General features: G+C 42.5%; 1 protein-coding gene and 1 long non-coding RNA gene across 3 annotated transcripts in view; one reads left to right on the top strand and one right to left on the bottom strand.

Moving 5' to 3' along the window:
• LOC121002090 overlaps positions 1–18827 on the top strand; it is a 432454-nt gene that overhangs the window by 202084 nt on the left and 211543 nt on the right. The gene's annotated exons all lie outside the window — the stretch shown is intronic.
• Positions 5273–18827, bottom strand: part of CNOT10 (CCR4-NOT transcription complex subunit 10) — a 79169-nt gene continuing 65614 nt past the window's right edge. For both annotated transcript variants that reach the window (XM_040433391.1, XM_040433392.1), the window contains 5 exons: positions 16471–16601; positions 15045–15080; positions 12806–12933; positions 9595–9670; positions 5273–5509 (listed from right to left, as the gene is read on the bottom strand). In XM_040433391.1, the coding sequence (XP_040289325.1) occupies positions 5352–5509; positions 9595–9670; positions 12806–12933; positions 15045–15080; positions 16471–16601 (529 nt within the window). In that variant the 3' untranslated portion in view covers positions 5273–5351. The remainder of the gene's footprint in view (positions 5510–9594; positions 9671–12805; positions 12934–15044; positions 15081–16470; positions 16602–18827) is intronic.

The following is an 18827-nucleotide window of genomic DNA, read 5'->3' as shown; positions in this document are numbered from 1 at the left end:
GTTGAAGTGCAAAGCTCCTTACTTGTGCAATTAAACAGATTTTCTGTCCAAGAGTCTGGAAAACCGGGGTCAATAACCTTGTGGGAGCTGTACTGGCCAAAAGCATCTTCCTACAAAGGTTGTACTACGAGGATCCTTAATAAAAAAGCAGCAAAAAACCGAACCAGAGTCTATATTTAAAACAAACTTCTATATATCACTGCCACAGAGCTGCGCTCATGTGTCACATGGCCGATCCGTACAGTGCTTGTTGGGCCCCTTTGATAAGGGGGTCCCTTTTTGGCTTCAGTCATTTTGACTGGAAGAATAGCGTGGCATGTTGTGTGGCTTTTTTTTAAAATTATAAATAACGGTTGATTTTGCCTTTGGATCATGTGGCTTGCCCAACAATGGCAATCCATCTAACTTAGGCCTCGTGCACACGAACGTTGTTTTGATCCGCATCCAAAGCGCAGTTTTTGCGGCTTGGATGTGGACCCATTCACTTCAATGGGGGTGAAAAGATGGGGACAGCACTCAGTGTGCTGTCCGCATCCATTGCTCCGTTCCGTGGCCCCGCAGAAAAAAAACAAATATTAAATTAGAACATGTTCTATTCTTGTCAGTTTTGCAGACAAGACTAGGCACTTCTATAATGGGCGGGAAATTGCGGAGCACATGGCCGGCATCCATGTTTTGCAGGTCCGCAAAACACTGCGTGGTCGTGTGCATGTAACCTTAGGCTGAGTTCACACTTCAGTTATTTCAATCAGTAAGGCCTCATGCACACAAACATTGTCTCATTCACTTCAATGGGGCCGAAAAAAAGGTGCAGATGGCACTCCGTGTACTGTCTGCATCTGTTGCTCCGTTCCATGGCCCCGCAATTTTTATATATTTTTTTTAACATGTTCTATTCTTGTCCGTTTTGCAGACAAGAATAGGCATTTCTATTATGGGCATAGGTGCCTGTGATGAGAACATAGTCCTACCACTTTACAAATCACTAGTCAGACCACACATGGAGTACTGTGTACAGTTCTGGGCTCCTGTGAACAAGGCAGACATAGCAGAGCTGGAGAGGGTCCAGAGGAGGGCAACTAAAGTAATAATTGGAATGAGGGAACTACAGTCAAAATTAGGGTTATTCACTTTAGAAAAAAGACGACTGAGGGGAGATCTAATTACTATGTATAAATATATCAGGGGTCAGTACAAAGATCTCTCCCATCATCACTCTTTATCCCCAGGACTGTGACGAGGGGACATCCTCTGTGTCTGGAGGAAAGAAGGTTTGTACACAAACATAGAAGAGGATTCTTTACGGTAAGAGCAGTGAGACTATGGAACTCTCTGCCTGAGGAGGTGGTGATGGTGAGTTTAATAAAAAGAGTTCAAGAAGGGCCTGGATGCATTTCTGGAGTGTAATAATATTACAGGCTATAGCTAAAAGAGATGGGTCGTTGATCCAGGGAGTTATTCTGATTGCCTGATTCGAGTCGGGAAGGAATTTTTTCCCCGTTAAAGGGAGTCTGTCACCACTATATGACCATATACAGCACTTACCTGGGGCGGTGTTCAGTGTGTAGGAGCCCAGGCTGCTCTGCCTTTTTAACCGTTACTCCTCCCCCAGCCTCTTCCTTTTCCCGCCCTCCTATTCCCTTTCATCATCCCTAGGTCCGGCCGAGATCCCGCGCCTGCGCACTGCTTTACCGGGCCGGGGCATGCACAATGCAATGCCCATTTTGGGTACGGCATCAATTCAATGAGTGCGGATGCGCCAGCCGGCGAAGCAGTGCACAGGTGCGGGATCTCAGCCGGACCTAGGGATGATACAAGGGAATAGGAGGGCGCGCTCATTTGCATATGAAATAAACTGCGTTTTTCCTGCTTCTGGATCTCTAAAGTAAATAACAAAGGTACCATTATAATTATGTATAGGTGTGCTACAGCGCCATGCAAGTGCTGTATATGGTCATATAGTGGTGACAGACTCCCTTTAAGTGAGGAAAATTGGCTTCTACCTCCCAGAGGTTTTTTTGCCGTCCGCTGGATCAACTTGCAGGATAACAGGCTGAACTGGATGAACAAATGTCTTTTTTCGGCCTTATATACTATGTTACTAGTCCTGCAAATTGTGGAACGCACATGGACGGCATCTGTGTTTTGCGGATCCGCAATTTGCAGACCGCAAAACACAGCACGGTCGTGTGCATGAGGCCTTATTGAGAGCCAAAACCAGTAGTGAAGCCTACTCAGAGATCAGGTATTTGCACCTATTCTGTCTTTCTGACCCACACCTGGCTTTGGCTCACAATAAATGATCGAAATTACTGACCAAATAACCAAAGTGTGGACTCAGCCCTAAAGGGGTTGTCCGACGAAAAATATTCTACATTTTCTAAACCAGCACCTGGATCGGAATAGGTTTCTAATTACATGCAATTAAAAATTTACTATATCCGCTGTGTTAATCACTGATATCTGTATAGTGCCACCTGCTGTTTGCTCTTTTTCAAAATGTTTTGTCCAGGTCACTGAGATGGAAGCACATGCTCAGTTCCATGCTTCAACTTCCACCAGCTGTAACAGAAAGGACACCCCCCCTGAGCTTCAGCCTGAAATAAGAGACTGCCTGGTACTATACAATATCTGAGGATATGTGGTTACACTTTTTAAACAGTGATGAGAGTTCATCCCTGTTAGCGAATCTACGATATGTAAAACACTAAACAAGAATGGATTTCATGGGAGGATACCACAGAGGAAGCCACTGCTGTCCAAAAAAACATTGCTGCACGTTTACAGTTTGCACAACAGCACCTGGATGTTCCACAGCAGTACTGGCAAAATATTCTGTGGACAGATGAAACCAAAGTTGAGTTGTTTGGAAGAAACACACAACACTATGTGTAGAGAAAAAGAGGCACAGCACACCAACATCAAAATCTTATCCCAACTGTGACGTATGGTAGTGGGGGCATCATGGTTTGGGGCTGCTTTGCTGCGTCAGAGCCTGTACGGATTGCTATCATCGAAGGAAAAATGAATTCCCAAGTTTATCAAGACATTTTGTAGAACTTAAGGCCATCTGTCCACCAGCTGAAGCTCAACAGAAGATGAGTGTTGCAACAGGACAACGACCCAAAGCATAGAAGTAAATCAACAACAGAATGGCTTAAACAGGACAAAATACGCCTTCTGGAGTGGCCCAGTCAGAGTCCTGACCTCAACCCGATTGAGATGCTGTGGCACGACCTCAAGAAAGCGACACCAGACATCCCAAGAATATTGCTGAACTGAAACAGTTCTGTAAAGAGGAATGGTCAAGAATTACTCCTGACCGTTGTGCACGTCTGATCTGCAACTACAGGAAACGTTTGGTTGAAGTTATTGCTGCCAAAGGAGCTTCAACCAGTTATTAAATCCAAGGGTTCACATACTTTTTCCACCTGCACTGTGAATGTTTACATGGTGTGTTCAATAAAAACATGGTAACATTTAATTCTTTGTGTGTTATTAGTTTAAGCAGACTGCGATTGTCTATTGTTGTGACTTAGATGAAGATCAGATCACATTTTATGACCAATTTGTGCAGAAATCCATATCATTCCAAAGGGTTCACATACTTTTTCTTGCAACTGTATATATATTGTAGGGCCACATACTTTGCTTTGTGCAGAGTACCTGGTAATATTGTAGGGCCACATACTTTGCTTTAGGGCTCGTTCACACGACCGTTGGTGTCCCTTGCCCGTGCTGTGAACCGCAAATTGCGGTCCTCAATGCACGGGCACCTTCCGTTGGGCAGGCGCATGGGGATCGTAGATCCATTCACTTCAATGGGTTCCGCAAAAAGATAGAGCATGTTCTATCTTTTTGCAGTGCGGAGGCAAGGAACTCCAGAAAGCACTCCGTAGTGCTTCCGTAGTGTTCCGTTCCGATTCTCTGGATTTGCAGACCCATTGAAATGAATGGGTCCGCATCCATGATGCGGAATGACAACAGAACGGTGCCCGTGTATTGCGGATTCGCAATACGGGACCACCAATGGTTGTGTGAACGAGCCCTTATGCAGAGACCCTGGTAATATTGCAGGGCCATATACTTTGCTTTGTGCAGAGTCCCTGGTAATATTACAGGGCCATATACTTTGCTTTGTGCAGAGACCCTGGTAATATTGCAGGGCCATATACTTTGCTTTGTGCAGAGACCCTGGTAATATTGCAGGGCCATATACTTTGCTTTGTGCAGAGACCCTGGTAATATTGCAGGGCCATATACTTTGCTTTGTGCAGAGACACACACACATATATATATATATATATATATATATTTATTATATATAATATTGTAGGGCCACTTCCTTTGTTTTCTGAAGTTGTTTTCTTAAAATTATTGATGAGCAGCTGCAGCGGTTCCCGAGCGCTGGAAGCCCACTCAATGTAATGCATGTGCTTTGTAGTCCTTGATATTCATGAGCTGCTGCTGATTAGCAGCTCATGAATACCAGGACTCGAGTCTTCGGGTCCCAGAGCAGCTGCTCAATAGTTTTAAAAAAAAGTACAGCATGAAACAAAGTAACCCAGCGGCTGAATCAGGGTCTTTGTCACCAGTTTATGGTGCCCTCAGAACGAGTAACATAAACCTGGTGACTGAATCCGTTTAACTGCACACTATGCACTTAACACTTTAGTGCTATTTTTCCCCAACATTAGGCCACCTGCACGCACGAATTTCCATCTGGATTTATGCGCGTTTTTACACAATATCCACACCAAAATACGTAATTTCTAATTGCGGATTTGATGCGGTTTTGCTGCATCCATTGAAAAGGGTGAAATCTGCAAACCGCAATCATAATTGACATGCTAAAGATTTGGAAATCTGCACTGCAGGTCACTTTCTGCACGGAAAGAATCCGCAAAGTGCACATGAGACTTGTGTAATCTCATACACTTTACTCGGACTATACTACGCTGCCGGAAAAAACACGTGTGTGTGTTCCGCAACGTGTGCAGGTAGCCTAAGTGTTCCCACTTATGTTCTGTATAAAATCATTCACTTTTTCAGTACAGCGTTTACAGATAAGAGGATCCCGTCCTGTTTTCATGTTCTAGAAACCTCATTCTTTCTGAAGACATCTCCTGGAAGGTTTTTATTGCCATGACTGATAAATTATTCATTAGATCTAAAAAAGATTGGGAACGTCGTGGCTCAGCAAGGATTAAATCCATCACGCTTAAGATTCATTTTGCTACAAATATTAAAAAAAATGCCAAGGTATGCCAGAAAAAGTCCAATATGCCATTTATTGATGAACTGGTAGAGGTTTGTAGCATTTCAGCTGACAGTCCTATGAAAGGCATACATCATTTCCTTTGAACGGTGGTGAACGCGGGCATCTGAATTGGCTGCATCGGCTGATGGATGGGCTGGAATAACTGTTTCTTTCGAAGATCCGACATGATTTTAACAGACGGTAGAAGTTGGTTTCTTTTGATGATTTGCAAAGCCAGCTGGGTATTGCCTAGAAGAGATAAAAAGAGTAGTAAGAGCAGAGAAAGCAATACATCTCATTACTCATCTGGCCTTCAGTCTACTCCACGGTGCAGCACGAAGGTCCAATCAAGTCCCCTGAAGCTCAAATTCTAGATTTTGATATTTGCTATTACAATAATTTTTTTTTTTACCCTTCTCAGCCTTTATCAAGCTTCCGACTGATGCCAAATGCTGCTGTATTTACTCATGCAATCTGTGGTGCTGTAGCATTTTTATTATTTTTTCACTTTTGCTTGTGTATCTGATATTTTCACAACTAGAGGTTTTGTGAGCCTTTCAACTGCAATTGTTATCACAAAGTGAAGTGAATGGGACTAAATGGAAGAGGAGAAAACAACCAACCACAGCGTGCCCCCCAAAATACGGATGGCATATTTCAACACAAGGACGCCCCATCTGACATCTTTAGTTGTGGCATTCCCCAAACTAGCTGTTTTTAAAGGATCAATTCACTGGAACATTTTCAATAACTGATTCTGTGACAATTGTCTTATACATCACGTGACTTTGTTAACCCTTTAATAACCACCCGCTGTCTCTTGTCGTGGCTGTTTTAGAGGGAGCGGAGCACTTCTGCGAGCGCTCCTGCTCTATGAATGAACCTTAACTAACAGCTCCGGATCTTAGAGCAGCCTTTTGTAGCGCCACTCCCAACTGTTAACCCTTTGATTGCCACAGTATGTGACTGCAGCATGATCAAAGGGGATTTAACCTCCTTGATTGGGTCCCAGTTATCTGATCAGAGACTGGGTAAGACCTCTGCAGTCAGCCCTGGGGACCTACAAAGTATGCTAATACATCAGAAGTATAAAATAATTTTGTAATCCAGTAATTCTTTAATGGGATTATAAAACATTTAATGAAAAACAAATTTTAAAAAAGCTTGCAAACAAAAAACTGATATTTTTTTTCATAAAATACATTTTAATGGGCATACTTGAAGTAAAAGCAAAAATAAAAAATACACTTGTTCGGTATCTATACGACTGAAATAACCTGAACAACTCATTTAACAGGTTATTCAATGTGAAATAACAGCAAAAAAAATAATTTCTTGCATAAAACTAGACCTTTTACAGCGATGTCAATGAAAAGGCAATTCTAATTCATATAGGGCATACCCCGAGACATGGTCCGCTGAAAAACTGGAATGCCGCCCCAGGCACAGACACCTCGAAGTGTGTCACCTTTTTTTCAGTGGACCATGTCTCAGGGTATGCCCTATTTGAATATTAATTCCCATCTTTGATATTTTTAGGACATATCCCTCTATACCTGCAGGTGTCTGATTTATTATCAATATATACGCTATTATGTGTTTGCGATGTTGCTGTATAACCATGGATATTTAGCATAATTATGCAAATCGGGTATTTTGGGGTTTTGTAGTATTATTCATCTTATTATTACATGGTTTAGCGACACCGCTAATATCTGCTGTTTATACTTTTGGTATTGGCAGTGCATTAGTATAATTATTTATTTGCTTCTCTTCTGTTATTAGTCATTAGGGATCAGCATATTTTCATACAATTGTATTTATCAGTACGGTGTTCTTTTTAGTACCATTTGCACAATAGACAATTTAAGACACGTATCGCTGTATCTGGTATTACGCCCCTTGCTGTGCTCTTTGGATCTTTTTCAATCAGGTCATTTTCGGTCCTCTGATTACTTTTTTTGATTAATAATGTGTGTAATCATTTTTACATGTCAGTCCCATTGGTTTTCTCTGTGGATATAGAGGCTATCTTTGATGTTGTAGGTTATTTACTCATACGACTATGTGCATGGAAAAATAATAAAAGTTATGGTTCTGGAAACCAGGTAGTAAAAAATTAAAACTGGCCTAGTTCTTAAAGGGGTTGTCTCTCCTTCAGCAAGTGGCATTTATCATGTAGAGAAAGTTAATACAAGGCACTTGCTAATGTATTGTGATTGTCCATATTGCTTTTTTGGATTAATTTTTCCATCAAATTATACACTGCTCTTTCCATGGTTATGACCACCCTGTAATCCATCAGCGGTGGTCGTGCTTGCACACTATACAAAAAAAAATGGCGGCCTCTCTGGTGACCGGGACCGTAGGAGGACACATAGGCAAGTGCTTTTTTATAGTATGCAAGCAAGTCCATTAATGATGGACTGCGGGGTGATTGTAACTAGGGATCGACCGATATTGATTTTTTTAGGGCCGATACCGATAATTTGTGAACTTTCAGGCCGATAGCCGATAATTTATACTGATATTCTGTGAATTTTCATTTTTGAAAAAAAATAAAAAATCCTACACAAATCTGCTGAAAATGAATATGTTGATTGTTAATGTGTAGTGGGGTTTTTTTTTGTAAATCTTTTTTTCATTTATATTTAATATTTTGGTGGTGTTTTTTTTTTTTACTGACTTTTAGCCCCCTTAGGGACTAGAACCCTTGTCCTATTCACCCTGATAGATCTCTATCAGGGTGAATAGGACTTCACACTGTCCCTGCTGCTCTGTGCTCTGTGCACACAGCATCAGGGATGTTACCATGGCAGCCAGGGCTTCAATAGCGTCCTTGCTGCCATGGTAACCGATCGGAGCCCCAGGCTTACACTGCTGGGGCTCCGATCGGAGGAGGAGGGGAGAGGGGACTCTGTGGCCACTGCCACCAATGATTAATGGTGGGGGGCGCACTGCGCCACCAATGTTTTTAATACTGGGGTGGGGGGCACACTGCACCACCAATGATTAATACTGGGGGGCTTGGGGGGGGGGGGCGCACTGCGCCACCAATGATTAATACTGGGGGGCGCACTGCGCCACCAATTATTAATACTGGGGGGCGCACCGCGCCACCAATGAAGATAAATCTCTCATTTATTCATATACAGGAGGCGGGAGCTGGCTGCAGAATCACATAGCCGGCTCCCGACCTCTATGAGCGGTAGCTGTGATCCGTGGCACCTGAGGGGTTAACTACCGCGGATCGCAGCTACCGCTCATAGAGGTCGTGATTCTGCAGCCAGCTCCCGCCTCCTGTTCAATTTGAATGAATGAGTAAGTTAACATCATTGGTGGCGCAGTGGCCAAAGCCCCTCCCCTCCTCTTCCCAACTGTCTCTTCATTGGTGGCAGCGGCAGCAGCATCACAGGGGGAGGGAGACACTGCTTCCTTCTCCCCTGTGCTGCTGAGGGAACACGGAGAGCGCTGTCAGCAGCGCAATCTGTGTTCCCCATACGTTATCGGAATATCGGCAAAATAGATGCCGATACCGTTAACTGTCAATCCTGAATATTGGCCGATAATATCGGTAAAACCAATAATCGGTCGATCCCTAATTGTAACCATGGAAACAAGCAGTGTATAATATGATGGAAAAATTAATCCAGCCAGCAAAGAAAGCAATATGGACAATAACCATATATTAGTAAGTGGCTTGTATTAACTTTCTCTACATAATAAATGCTAAAGTGATAAAACCCTTTTAAGGAGTTAAACATGAAGAGGCAAATACTGAAGGAAAGAAAGGCTGGTAGATCCAGTACACACATCACATATAGATGCAAAACTAATTGAGGATCTTTATTCAAGATAAAAGACGCTGAATTGCGTTCTAGATTCCGTTACCATGGAACATAATGCAATTCACTGACTGAGTGCATAACGGAATGCCTTTAGAGGCATTTCATTATAATATTAGTCTATGGCCAGCATAACGGATCCGTCCAGTTTCCGTTATGCACTCCGTCAGTGAATTGCGTTATGTTCAGTAGTAATGGAATCTATAACGCTATTCAGTGTAAACCCGAACTTCAAAAACTGAAGTTCGCTCAGCCCTAGTCTACATAAAAAATGTTGTGGAATTACAAAAGTTGCATCATTACGGCCATTCTCCACTTCTGCGACAGATTCTGCTATAGGAACGAGCAGACTGATTCTCCCTGTTCTCCTTGTGGAATGCCACATTTTATTACAGTTTTGTGGCAGGAACAATCGGACTCTGTGGATTTTAGGAATTCAAACATATCACTATGCTATATTATAATATGGGGGGAGGGGGCCGTTATTACCATTCTGTAGTTCTAGGTAGACTGCCAGCAGTATTGCCTCTGGTGGGATTTCCTTGGGATGGATCATGGATGCAGCCTTGAAAATGGAATACAAAATAAAAGTCAAAGCAATTACCTAATGAATTATTAGAAAGTAAGAGGCTAATCTCCAGATACATCTAAATGTACAGCTGAAAGATGATCCCAGACAAGGCTCATCTTGAGATTTAATACTACTACTTTTAGCCCTAATTGCTATGACAACTCCCTGCAGACTCAACACCATCAGATACTACAGTCTACATGATCCCTTCACTGCACTTAGCCCTGCCTGACTAAAATAATAAGCCCCAACATAACACAAGCAAAAAAACAACTCACGCCACAGAGGAACCAGAGTCTGGAGGACAAATAAATGCAGAATATGCGCACAAGCTTAAAGACTTTTCATGGGTCCAGACATTATGAAACAACTACCAGGATATGTAGGGCATAGTGCACTGATGAAATATTGCTTACTATTTTTTCCCGCTGTGCCCCCTGCAGTTTTCCCGCCTGGTATGCTAATGAATCGCATCGGTACAGGGAGGAGGAGACTGCCCTGTTTCTTATTGGGCGTCTCCTTCTCCCTGGCTGTAGCGCTGTCCAATCACAGCACAGAGCGTGAAGGTGAGTTTTTTTTTTCTCCCTGGCTGTGACTCTCTCCGCTGTGATTGGACAGCGCTACAGCCAGGGAGAAGGAGACGCCCAATAAGAAACAGGGCAGTCTCCTCCTCCCTGTACCGATGCGATTCATTAGCATACTAGCCGGGAAAGCTGCTGGGGGGCACAGCGGGCGAATGGAGCGGCGCCCAGAAAAAATAGTAAGCAATATTACATCAGTGCACTATGCCCTACATAACCTGGTAGTTGTTTCATAATGTCTGGACCCATGAAATGTCCTCTTTAACAGAATTTTCGTCTTTAAGTTTCATGTACAATTACAAGGCACGCTAGTAAAATCATAAAATGGATTCAAAAGCCATCTGCATGCGTCCACCTACAACTTGCAAATCTTCTGTTTTCAGTACAAAAGAAATCTCATCAATGTTGGCAAGTACTGAGAAGCTGCTCTTAGGCCTCATTCAGACAGCCAAAATGTGGACGTATTTTAGTGCCCAGGACAACCACGGTTCTCGTGACCAAAACGATATGCAATAATGATGCTATAGGTGCATTAAACATATGGTCAGGTGGAGAAATGAGTCCATAAAATTGATGCTAAAATACAGCAACCTGAATTATCCATTACATAGCATTTTGGTTTAGACGGGGCTTCCAAGCAGGCGCCCCCCCCCCCCCCCCCTCACCAGGACATCAAGACTGCCGTAAAAGGGCATATAGACAGGGACTATCATTTTGAAATTCCTTAGAGGGGCTCCGTCACCAGGATCAACCTTATTAAAAGGGAATTTGCCATCACATACAATGGGGGCACATCGCTAGGATATGCCCCCATTATCTGATAGGTGCGGATTCCACCTCTGGGACCCGTACCTACAATTAGAACGGCGCGGGAAAATGAAAGAAAGGCGCATGTGCAGCCGCCCTCCATTCCTTTCAATGGGGCCGCTGAGTGCTGGCTCGGCTATTTCCATCTGCCCCATAGAAATAAATGGGAGCAGGGGCCGCGCGTGCGCAGTGCACTCTCATTCACTTGTATGGGTGTAGCGCTTGGTGGTGGATGGACCCCGGGAAACCCAGGGTCCTCCAGCCACAGCTCTCACCGCTCTGTTCACCTTGTAGGTGCGGGTCCCAGATGTGGGACACACACCTATCAGACAATGGGGGCATATCCTAGCGATATACCCCCATTGTATGTGATGAGAATACCCCCTTAAATACCTTTGTTTTGTCTGTATGCTAAATAGCTGCAGCGATATCTGGGTTTTTACTCATATGCAAATGAGAACTTCGAGCCCCAGAAGGCGGGGCTGAATCCTTTGAGCATGGCTGTGTAACACCCCCTGTGCTCTGCACACTCCCCCTCCCCTTGATTGACAGGGATAGACATGCTGAGGGCAGAGCTGTGTATACATAGCATATACTCTATGTACTATAGCTTCACCACACTGAGATCTGCTCAGAAAGCTAATCTGCATATTACTGCTTTATTCACAGGCACAATATAGGATTATAAAGACACCAGTAATGTGTCTTGGCTTATAAGCATAGAAAAACATGCATCTCTATGTGGTAATGCTATAGCTCAGTGGTAAGTGCATTGTTTTGCATGTAGATATCCCATGTTTTAATCCTGGGAGAGACTTCCGTAAACTTTTTTTTTATTATTGCTTAGAAACCGGAAAATTATTACTGGTTTATTCACAGGCACAATATAGGATTATAAAGAAATCAACAATATTTATTAGCTTTTTAAGCCTAAAAACATTATTCTTAATATGAAGAGAATATAGACTGTTAAATGTGGAAGAAAAAAAAAACTGGAAGTCTTTCCTAATATTCAAACCTGAGATCTCTACAAGCAAAATGATACACTTTTCACCAAGCTACACCATTACCACATGGAGATGCATGCTTTTTCTGTGCTTATAAGATAATACATATTACTGGTGTCTTCATAATCCTATATTGTGCCTGTGAATAAAGTAGTAATATGTATATTATCTTTCTGAGCAGATCTCAGTGTGGCGAACCTACAGTACATAGAGTATATGATATATAGATGCTAGGACACAGCTCTGCCCTCAGCATGTCTAGCCCTATCAATGAAGGGTGGGGGTGCAGAGCACAGGGGGTGCTACAAAGCAGTGCTCAAAGGATTCAGCCCTGCCTCCTGGTGCTTGTACATATAATGTGCATATGAATAAAAAAAAACTGATTTCTCTATATCTGTTTAGCATACAGACAAAACAAAGGTATCGTTTTAATCAGCATGATGAGTCCTACCAAGCGGTATGTCTGGTTTAATAGGGTTGATCCTGGTGACAGAGCCGCTTTAAATATGTATTGGGAGTTTGCATTGGATAATAAAATACAGTACTGGTTCCTAGACTGGTATAACTGGTATCTAAAGTCTACTGATTTTGGAACAGTGGCGGACAACTTACCGAGGTTCTCAAATGATTGTGCCCATCCAGCACTCCTAACACAAGTCTAAAAGAAGCGTATCATTTTTTTCTGCATTTACTCTTGCGCATTATCAGAGGTAGAGTTAAAGGTGATGTACTACCTGGTGAAGACACTTTCTTGCTTTATCATATTCGCTGCGTAAACAGTATGCGCTCCCGAGGTTAAACAGCATCATGGTCCTAGCTGAAGTGACTGAACTTGGGTAGCACTGGGGCATTTGCTTTCCCACTAAAACAATAAAATACAGTAAAGGGATGAGCACAGAACAAAAGTTATGGAAAGATTATTGATGGTTTGCAGGGTGAAAAGCTGAACAGCAATAAGGATATGAGAGTGGACAGATCTGCTTTATTCAGGTTCAAAACATAGATGACCAGCCAATTATTGCCTTGGGGATGTGAATAATGACTTGGGTTCAACAATGTTTAGTATTTATCATTAGACAGAAATGGGTTTGTGTGTTTTGATTTAATTTACCTTTTTTTACCCCATAGGTGGACCTTTGATTTTGATATGATAATGTACTGGCAATACATAAACCTGATACTCGTAGCACACAGGCAGCTGTTGGGGCATATCTAGGTATGCTATAACAGGGAATATACCCAGACAGCCCTGAGGTTCTATAATGGATTCTAGACTGTCTGCTCATACAAGATATGGGCCCCAATCGCATCACAGAATTTTCCCTATGATGCAATCAAATGGGTGTTCCCCATCAACTCTCCCTTTGTAGATAAGACTTCCTACTGCACAGTAGCTGCGCCCACACCATCAGCATGATAAGCATACTTGTGGTGACGAGTGGACTTGGCAATCACCAACATGGCACACCGTACACTGGACATCTACTCTAGCTCCTGTCAGTCATGCACATCTTAATAGATGTGGTGCACCTCAGACCAGCTTTGGGAACAGCCCAGGGTTTTTCGTCTACTTAAGCTGCCACTGCATGTATTACAGTTATCAATACATTTTACTTGCATGGGAGACTGTCAATAAAATGGGAATGGTTGGTGATATTAACTTCCTGTTTGTGGCACATTAGTATATGTGAGGGGGGAAACTTTTCAAGATGGGTGGTGACCATGGCGGCCATTTTGAAGTCGGCCATTTTGAATCCAACTTTTGTTTTTTCAATAGGAAGAGGGTCATTTGACACATGAAACTTATTGGGAATTTCACAAGAAAAACAATGGTGTGCTTGGTTTTAACGTAACTTTATTCTTTAATGAGTTATTTACAAGTTTCTGACCAATTATAAAATGTGTTCAATGTGCTTCCCATTGTGTTGGATTGTCAATGCAACCCTCTTCTCCCACTTTTCACACACTGATAGCAAAACCTCAGGAGAAATGCTAGCACAGGCTCCCAGTATCCATAGTTTCAGGTGCTGCACATCTCGTATCTTCACAGCATAGACGATTGCCTTCAGATGATACGAGATGTGCAGCACCTGAAACTACGGATACTGGAAGCCTGTGCTAGCATTTCTCCTGCGGTGTTGCTATCAGTGTGTGAAGAGTGGGAGAAGAGGGTTGCATTGACAATCCAACACAATGGGCAGCACATTGAACACATTTTGTAAGTGGTCAGAAACTTGTAAATAACTCATGAAAGAATAAAGTTACGTTAAAACCAAGCACCCCGTTGTTTTCCTTGTGAAATTCCCAATAAGTTTCATGTGTCAAATGACCCTCTTCCTATTGAAAAAACAAAAGTTGGATTCAAAATGGCTGACTTCAAAATGGCCGCCATGGTCACCACCCATCTTGAAAAGTTTCCCCCCCTCACATATACTAATGTGCCACAAACAGGAAGTTAATATCACCAACCATTCCCATTTTATTAAGGTGTATCCATATAAATGGCCCACCCTGTACATTTATATTACTATGTACTATATGAGGTTATATGGATGACTTATTTACCAGGAGTCTACTGCACATAACATGATACTATCTTCTGTAACTCCCACAGGCTTCAATGGAGAGGGCGGTGCACAACCACCATTCTAGCATTAGCTGCTTATAACTACATAGTTATAAATCTACGTAAATGCTAACACATTTTACAACACCATTCTTTTGGTTTTGTGAAATTATCACATAACATCCCAATTTCTAATAATTTATCACTTGTGAGAGGTTTTGACCATCACGGTCATTCCATTGGAGTTGGATGCTTTATGCATGTGTGTTTGAATGGCTACTTTGCGGTATTGTAGTCTTTCATAGGCATTGATACAACTTCATATGCTTCTAATTATTGAGAGGGGTTGGTACACTATCACTGTGTCCATTTATTACAGCTTAGTATACTTGACCAAAGATACTTACCAGATTCCATAGGTTCATTTTCTCCTTTATCGGATGCTGAAAAACAATAAAAACAATATTTGGTTAGGCTAACAAAGTATACTCAGATAGGCAAATTAGATAAAGTCTGTAGAAATAATACAGGTACCGCAACCACTTAGGGGGATATTTATTAAGACTGGTGTTTTAGATGCTGGTCTTAATAAAGCGCTAAACTGGCGGTGGATCCGCTGAAGTTATGAAGAGGCGCAGGCCTCTTCATAACTTTGGCGCATCCAGTGCCAGTTCTAAATGTAAGACAGCTTCTGAGCTGCCGGCCTGTCCTCTTCCCCGCCACCATTTTAGAACTGGCGTCAGCAGGGCAAATTCGCAGATAGTGGTGCAAAAAGTAAACATCTCACTGATCCCTCATCCTCCAACATTTCCCAGTTCCTCCTCAACATGAATCTGATGCAATCACTGGCTGTAGTGGTCACCACTGCAGCTAATGATTTTCACAGACTTTTAAATAGAGTATACTATAGCTCAATCTTACACTGTCCTGAATTCTGCAGGCTTTACGCCTAGGAGAAGCAATTCTGATAGTGTTACCATCTATAGAAGCCACCTTGCCGTTGGTAGATGGGCCCGACACAATTTAGATCAACAGTGTGCGCACAGAGCTTCAAAGCTAGTAAGTATAGCAGTAATGCAGTTCAGAGTAATCCATGTTTCCAGTGTTTGCATGCGTCTTTGTAGTGGTATCCATTCTGACAGGGGCCAACAAGCATAGAGACTAGGCAAGGGGCTAAGTGTAAAAATGGGAACCCCCAGCAGCCCTACCAAAGTACAGAATAAGCGAGGGTCACAGTAACAGATTACAGCGGAAAGAGTGAGCAAAGAATAGAAATAATAGAGAATATTCCCTAAAAGGACATATAAACTAGATCACCTCATTGAATACAATCCCTCCTCTTTAATAGCATGCTGAAAGCAGACAAATATTATCTCCACTAAAATCAACAATTATTTTACATCATATTCGCCAGAATTTATCAAATGAGATAAAAACTAAGAGGTTTGGATACCCATAAACAAAGAGAATTGTAATTGTCGAGGTTGAGTGGATGATAATCATAGGCCAAGTAAGCAGACCCTCAGGTGCTCGCCCACCTCCGTTCCCTGCAGTATAGCTGTACATCATGCCGCAACGCCACACAAACAGGGCCAATTAATCTGCAGTGTTCTCCAAGCAGAGTACATAATGAGCAGAAACACTGAAAAGGTTAGGACACAAATAAATGAGTCAATGCATTAAGTATTCACGGGCTGTCTGAACATACTGTGCCAATAAATTATGAAGCAGTGGGGTTGGAAATGTATATGTGAATGAGCACGTGTGTGCATTACTGCTCCCATCAGAGAGGCAGATAAAAGCATGATCTTCCTTAAGTGTGGTTTCATTAACCTTGCTCCTGTTCATTCGACGAAACCCCAAGGGACACATCTGTGACATTCTCCGGGTTCAAATGAGTGATGGCATCTGAGATCCTGTCCAGAGAGATAAGTGCTTCAGCCGCGTACAAATGCCCCAAGAACCTGCCATGTAAAGGGTAGAACAGAGAATAGAAGTCAGAAGCCGGTCCTAAAACTAGTCGCAAAACTTTAGCTCCACATTGTAGGGACACCAAATGTAACCAAAGTGCTGACCTTCACCTCCTTTAGTGTCACAGAGGTCAGACAGATCCCATTTCTATAGAATTTTCTATATTTATGTCCATGACAGAAAGCACCCGTATTAAAATACATAGGGACATTTAAACATGTCACAATTATTTTGCGTTAATCCTCACATAAAAATAAGTTGAGAAGGAATAAAAAATTAGAACATAAACTTAACCCAAGAAGTCTCTTTACAGACAAGCTAAGATCAGAAGAACTATGCAGGAGGCCGTGGCTTACTTGAAAGCATTTTTGGAATGTCTCTTCCACTTTCCTCCTTCCCCTTCCGATCGTCGCCAAATTCATGGCTTTGACACTAGAGCAGTGAGGCCCGCTTTGGTTTCTAAGGCTTTTTGATTTTTTTTTTTAAGCTGCATTCTTAGTTGGGCGGGGAATGTGTCTAGCAGACCATATGGCTTCTGGTTAGGACACATAAATTTGTCTGATGTCACAGCTATAGGTTCTCCTTTTCTCTAACTTCACATTGGTGGTTTTCATTAGACTGGAAAAGTCTTACTCATGACATATGTTTCACATGGTTACAAGGTTTTTAATTCCTCAGAGTTCAGCAGTCAACTGTTTAACGTTTTTTTAATGTCATTTTCCACACAATTCTGTCCAAAAAAAAACCCATCAGCCAGCTTCTACCACCATTTCCAACAGCATGAGAACATGTGGAAATGTGTGTCCATTCACAAGAATGGCGTTTCTTCCTGTTGCAACTAGCCAATTACATTTTCTGCAACAGAATACACGTTTTGCTTTTCTACGTAATAAATGGTATGCTGAGAAAAAGGTCATCAAGAGCAGACACTGGAGACCAAGCCTTCAGCAAGGGCTGCAGAGCGACTTTTGGGGCGAGCAAAATTATAGGGAATCTGTCAGCAGTTTTAAACAACAGACTAGGTTGGGCCTGGGGTAGCTGTATAAAGGTAACTTTTGCATAGCTTTTATTATAAAAGGTAGTATGTCTGTGAAATGTTATGCTCCCAGATTGTGCTCTTGCAAGTGCCCAGGCGGCAGAGCTTCAAAGTGAAGTCCTCTCGCCAGAGAACGGCTACAAAAGGAGGGCCAAGTGAACTTCACAGTGAAGCGCATCCTGCTGGGAACTTGCAGTAGAATCTGGCAGAATAAAAATTCATTATCTCACTACTTCTGATACTAAAAGCTGTCTGTATTGATCTATCCAGCCCCTAGCTAGTGCCATCATCCGTTTACCATGGTCAAACCTGCTTATAGACTCCCTTTAAAAGGGAGACCGAAGAGCTGTCTGGAGGAGGTACGTGCACAGAAATCAGTGTACGAGCTTTGCACAGGTACCTTCCCTAACAGATGTAAACCAACTGCGTAGGAAGTAGTCCCCAATAGCTTCCCTTAGGGACTGTTTAAACTGAGATTATATTACCAAAGCAAGGCAACACGTTTGCTCAGCTAGCACAGAGTGTAAATGGGTTGAAACGTTTACTGCAAGAACTCTATTAATAAAATGAGCAAGTCTTCACCTATGAATGCACCCGAGACTGCAGTGCCGCCGAATACAGTAATGCACAGATTCCACAACCCAATCACTTGGTAACAAAGCTGTCACTGTGGGACAGTCATAAAAAGAAGTGAAGAAATTACCAGTTATGGTTCAACACTTCACACTTGAGGGTTCGCTCTTTCCCGAGCTCTTGACACCCTCCCCCCCCCCCCTTGATTTCTTTAGCTCGTTCAGTAACTGAGCATTCTGGCATGTATGGCCTTATTTCGGATAACGGCTTCACAGAAAATAATATTTCTACACACGGCTTGTCTCCAACACAAATAAATCAAAGTGTCTATAAGGAAATATTGAACCACAATGTGATTGTGTTTGCCGGACTTAAAACTACATGGATTTGGTGTGGGGGCGCAGAGACCATTTCCATTAAGATAAGTGACTGTATTGTACATCACTCAACACTGGTTCTGGGTTTAAAGGGGTTTCCGAGTGTTTAAGGGCTCATGCACACAGAAGTAGTTTTGGTCCGCATCTGATCCGCATTTTTTTGCAGATTGGATGCAGACCCATTCATCTCAAACAGCACACCTATCTGTTCCACGGCCCCGCAAAAAAATAGA

The sequence above is a fragment of the Bufo bufo genome, chromosome 5 (assembly GCF_905171765.1).
Source record: "Bufo bufo chromosome 5, aBufBuf1.1, whole genome shotgun sequence".
Lineage (NCBI taxonomy): Eukaryota > Metazoa > Chordata > Amphibia > Anura > Bufonidae > Bufo > Bufo bufo.
The sequence above is the reverse complement of the archived record's forward strand: the minus strand, read 5'-3'. Positions and strand labels throughout refer to the sequence as shown.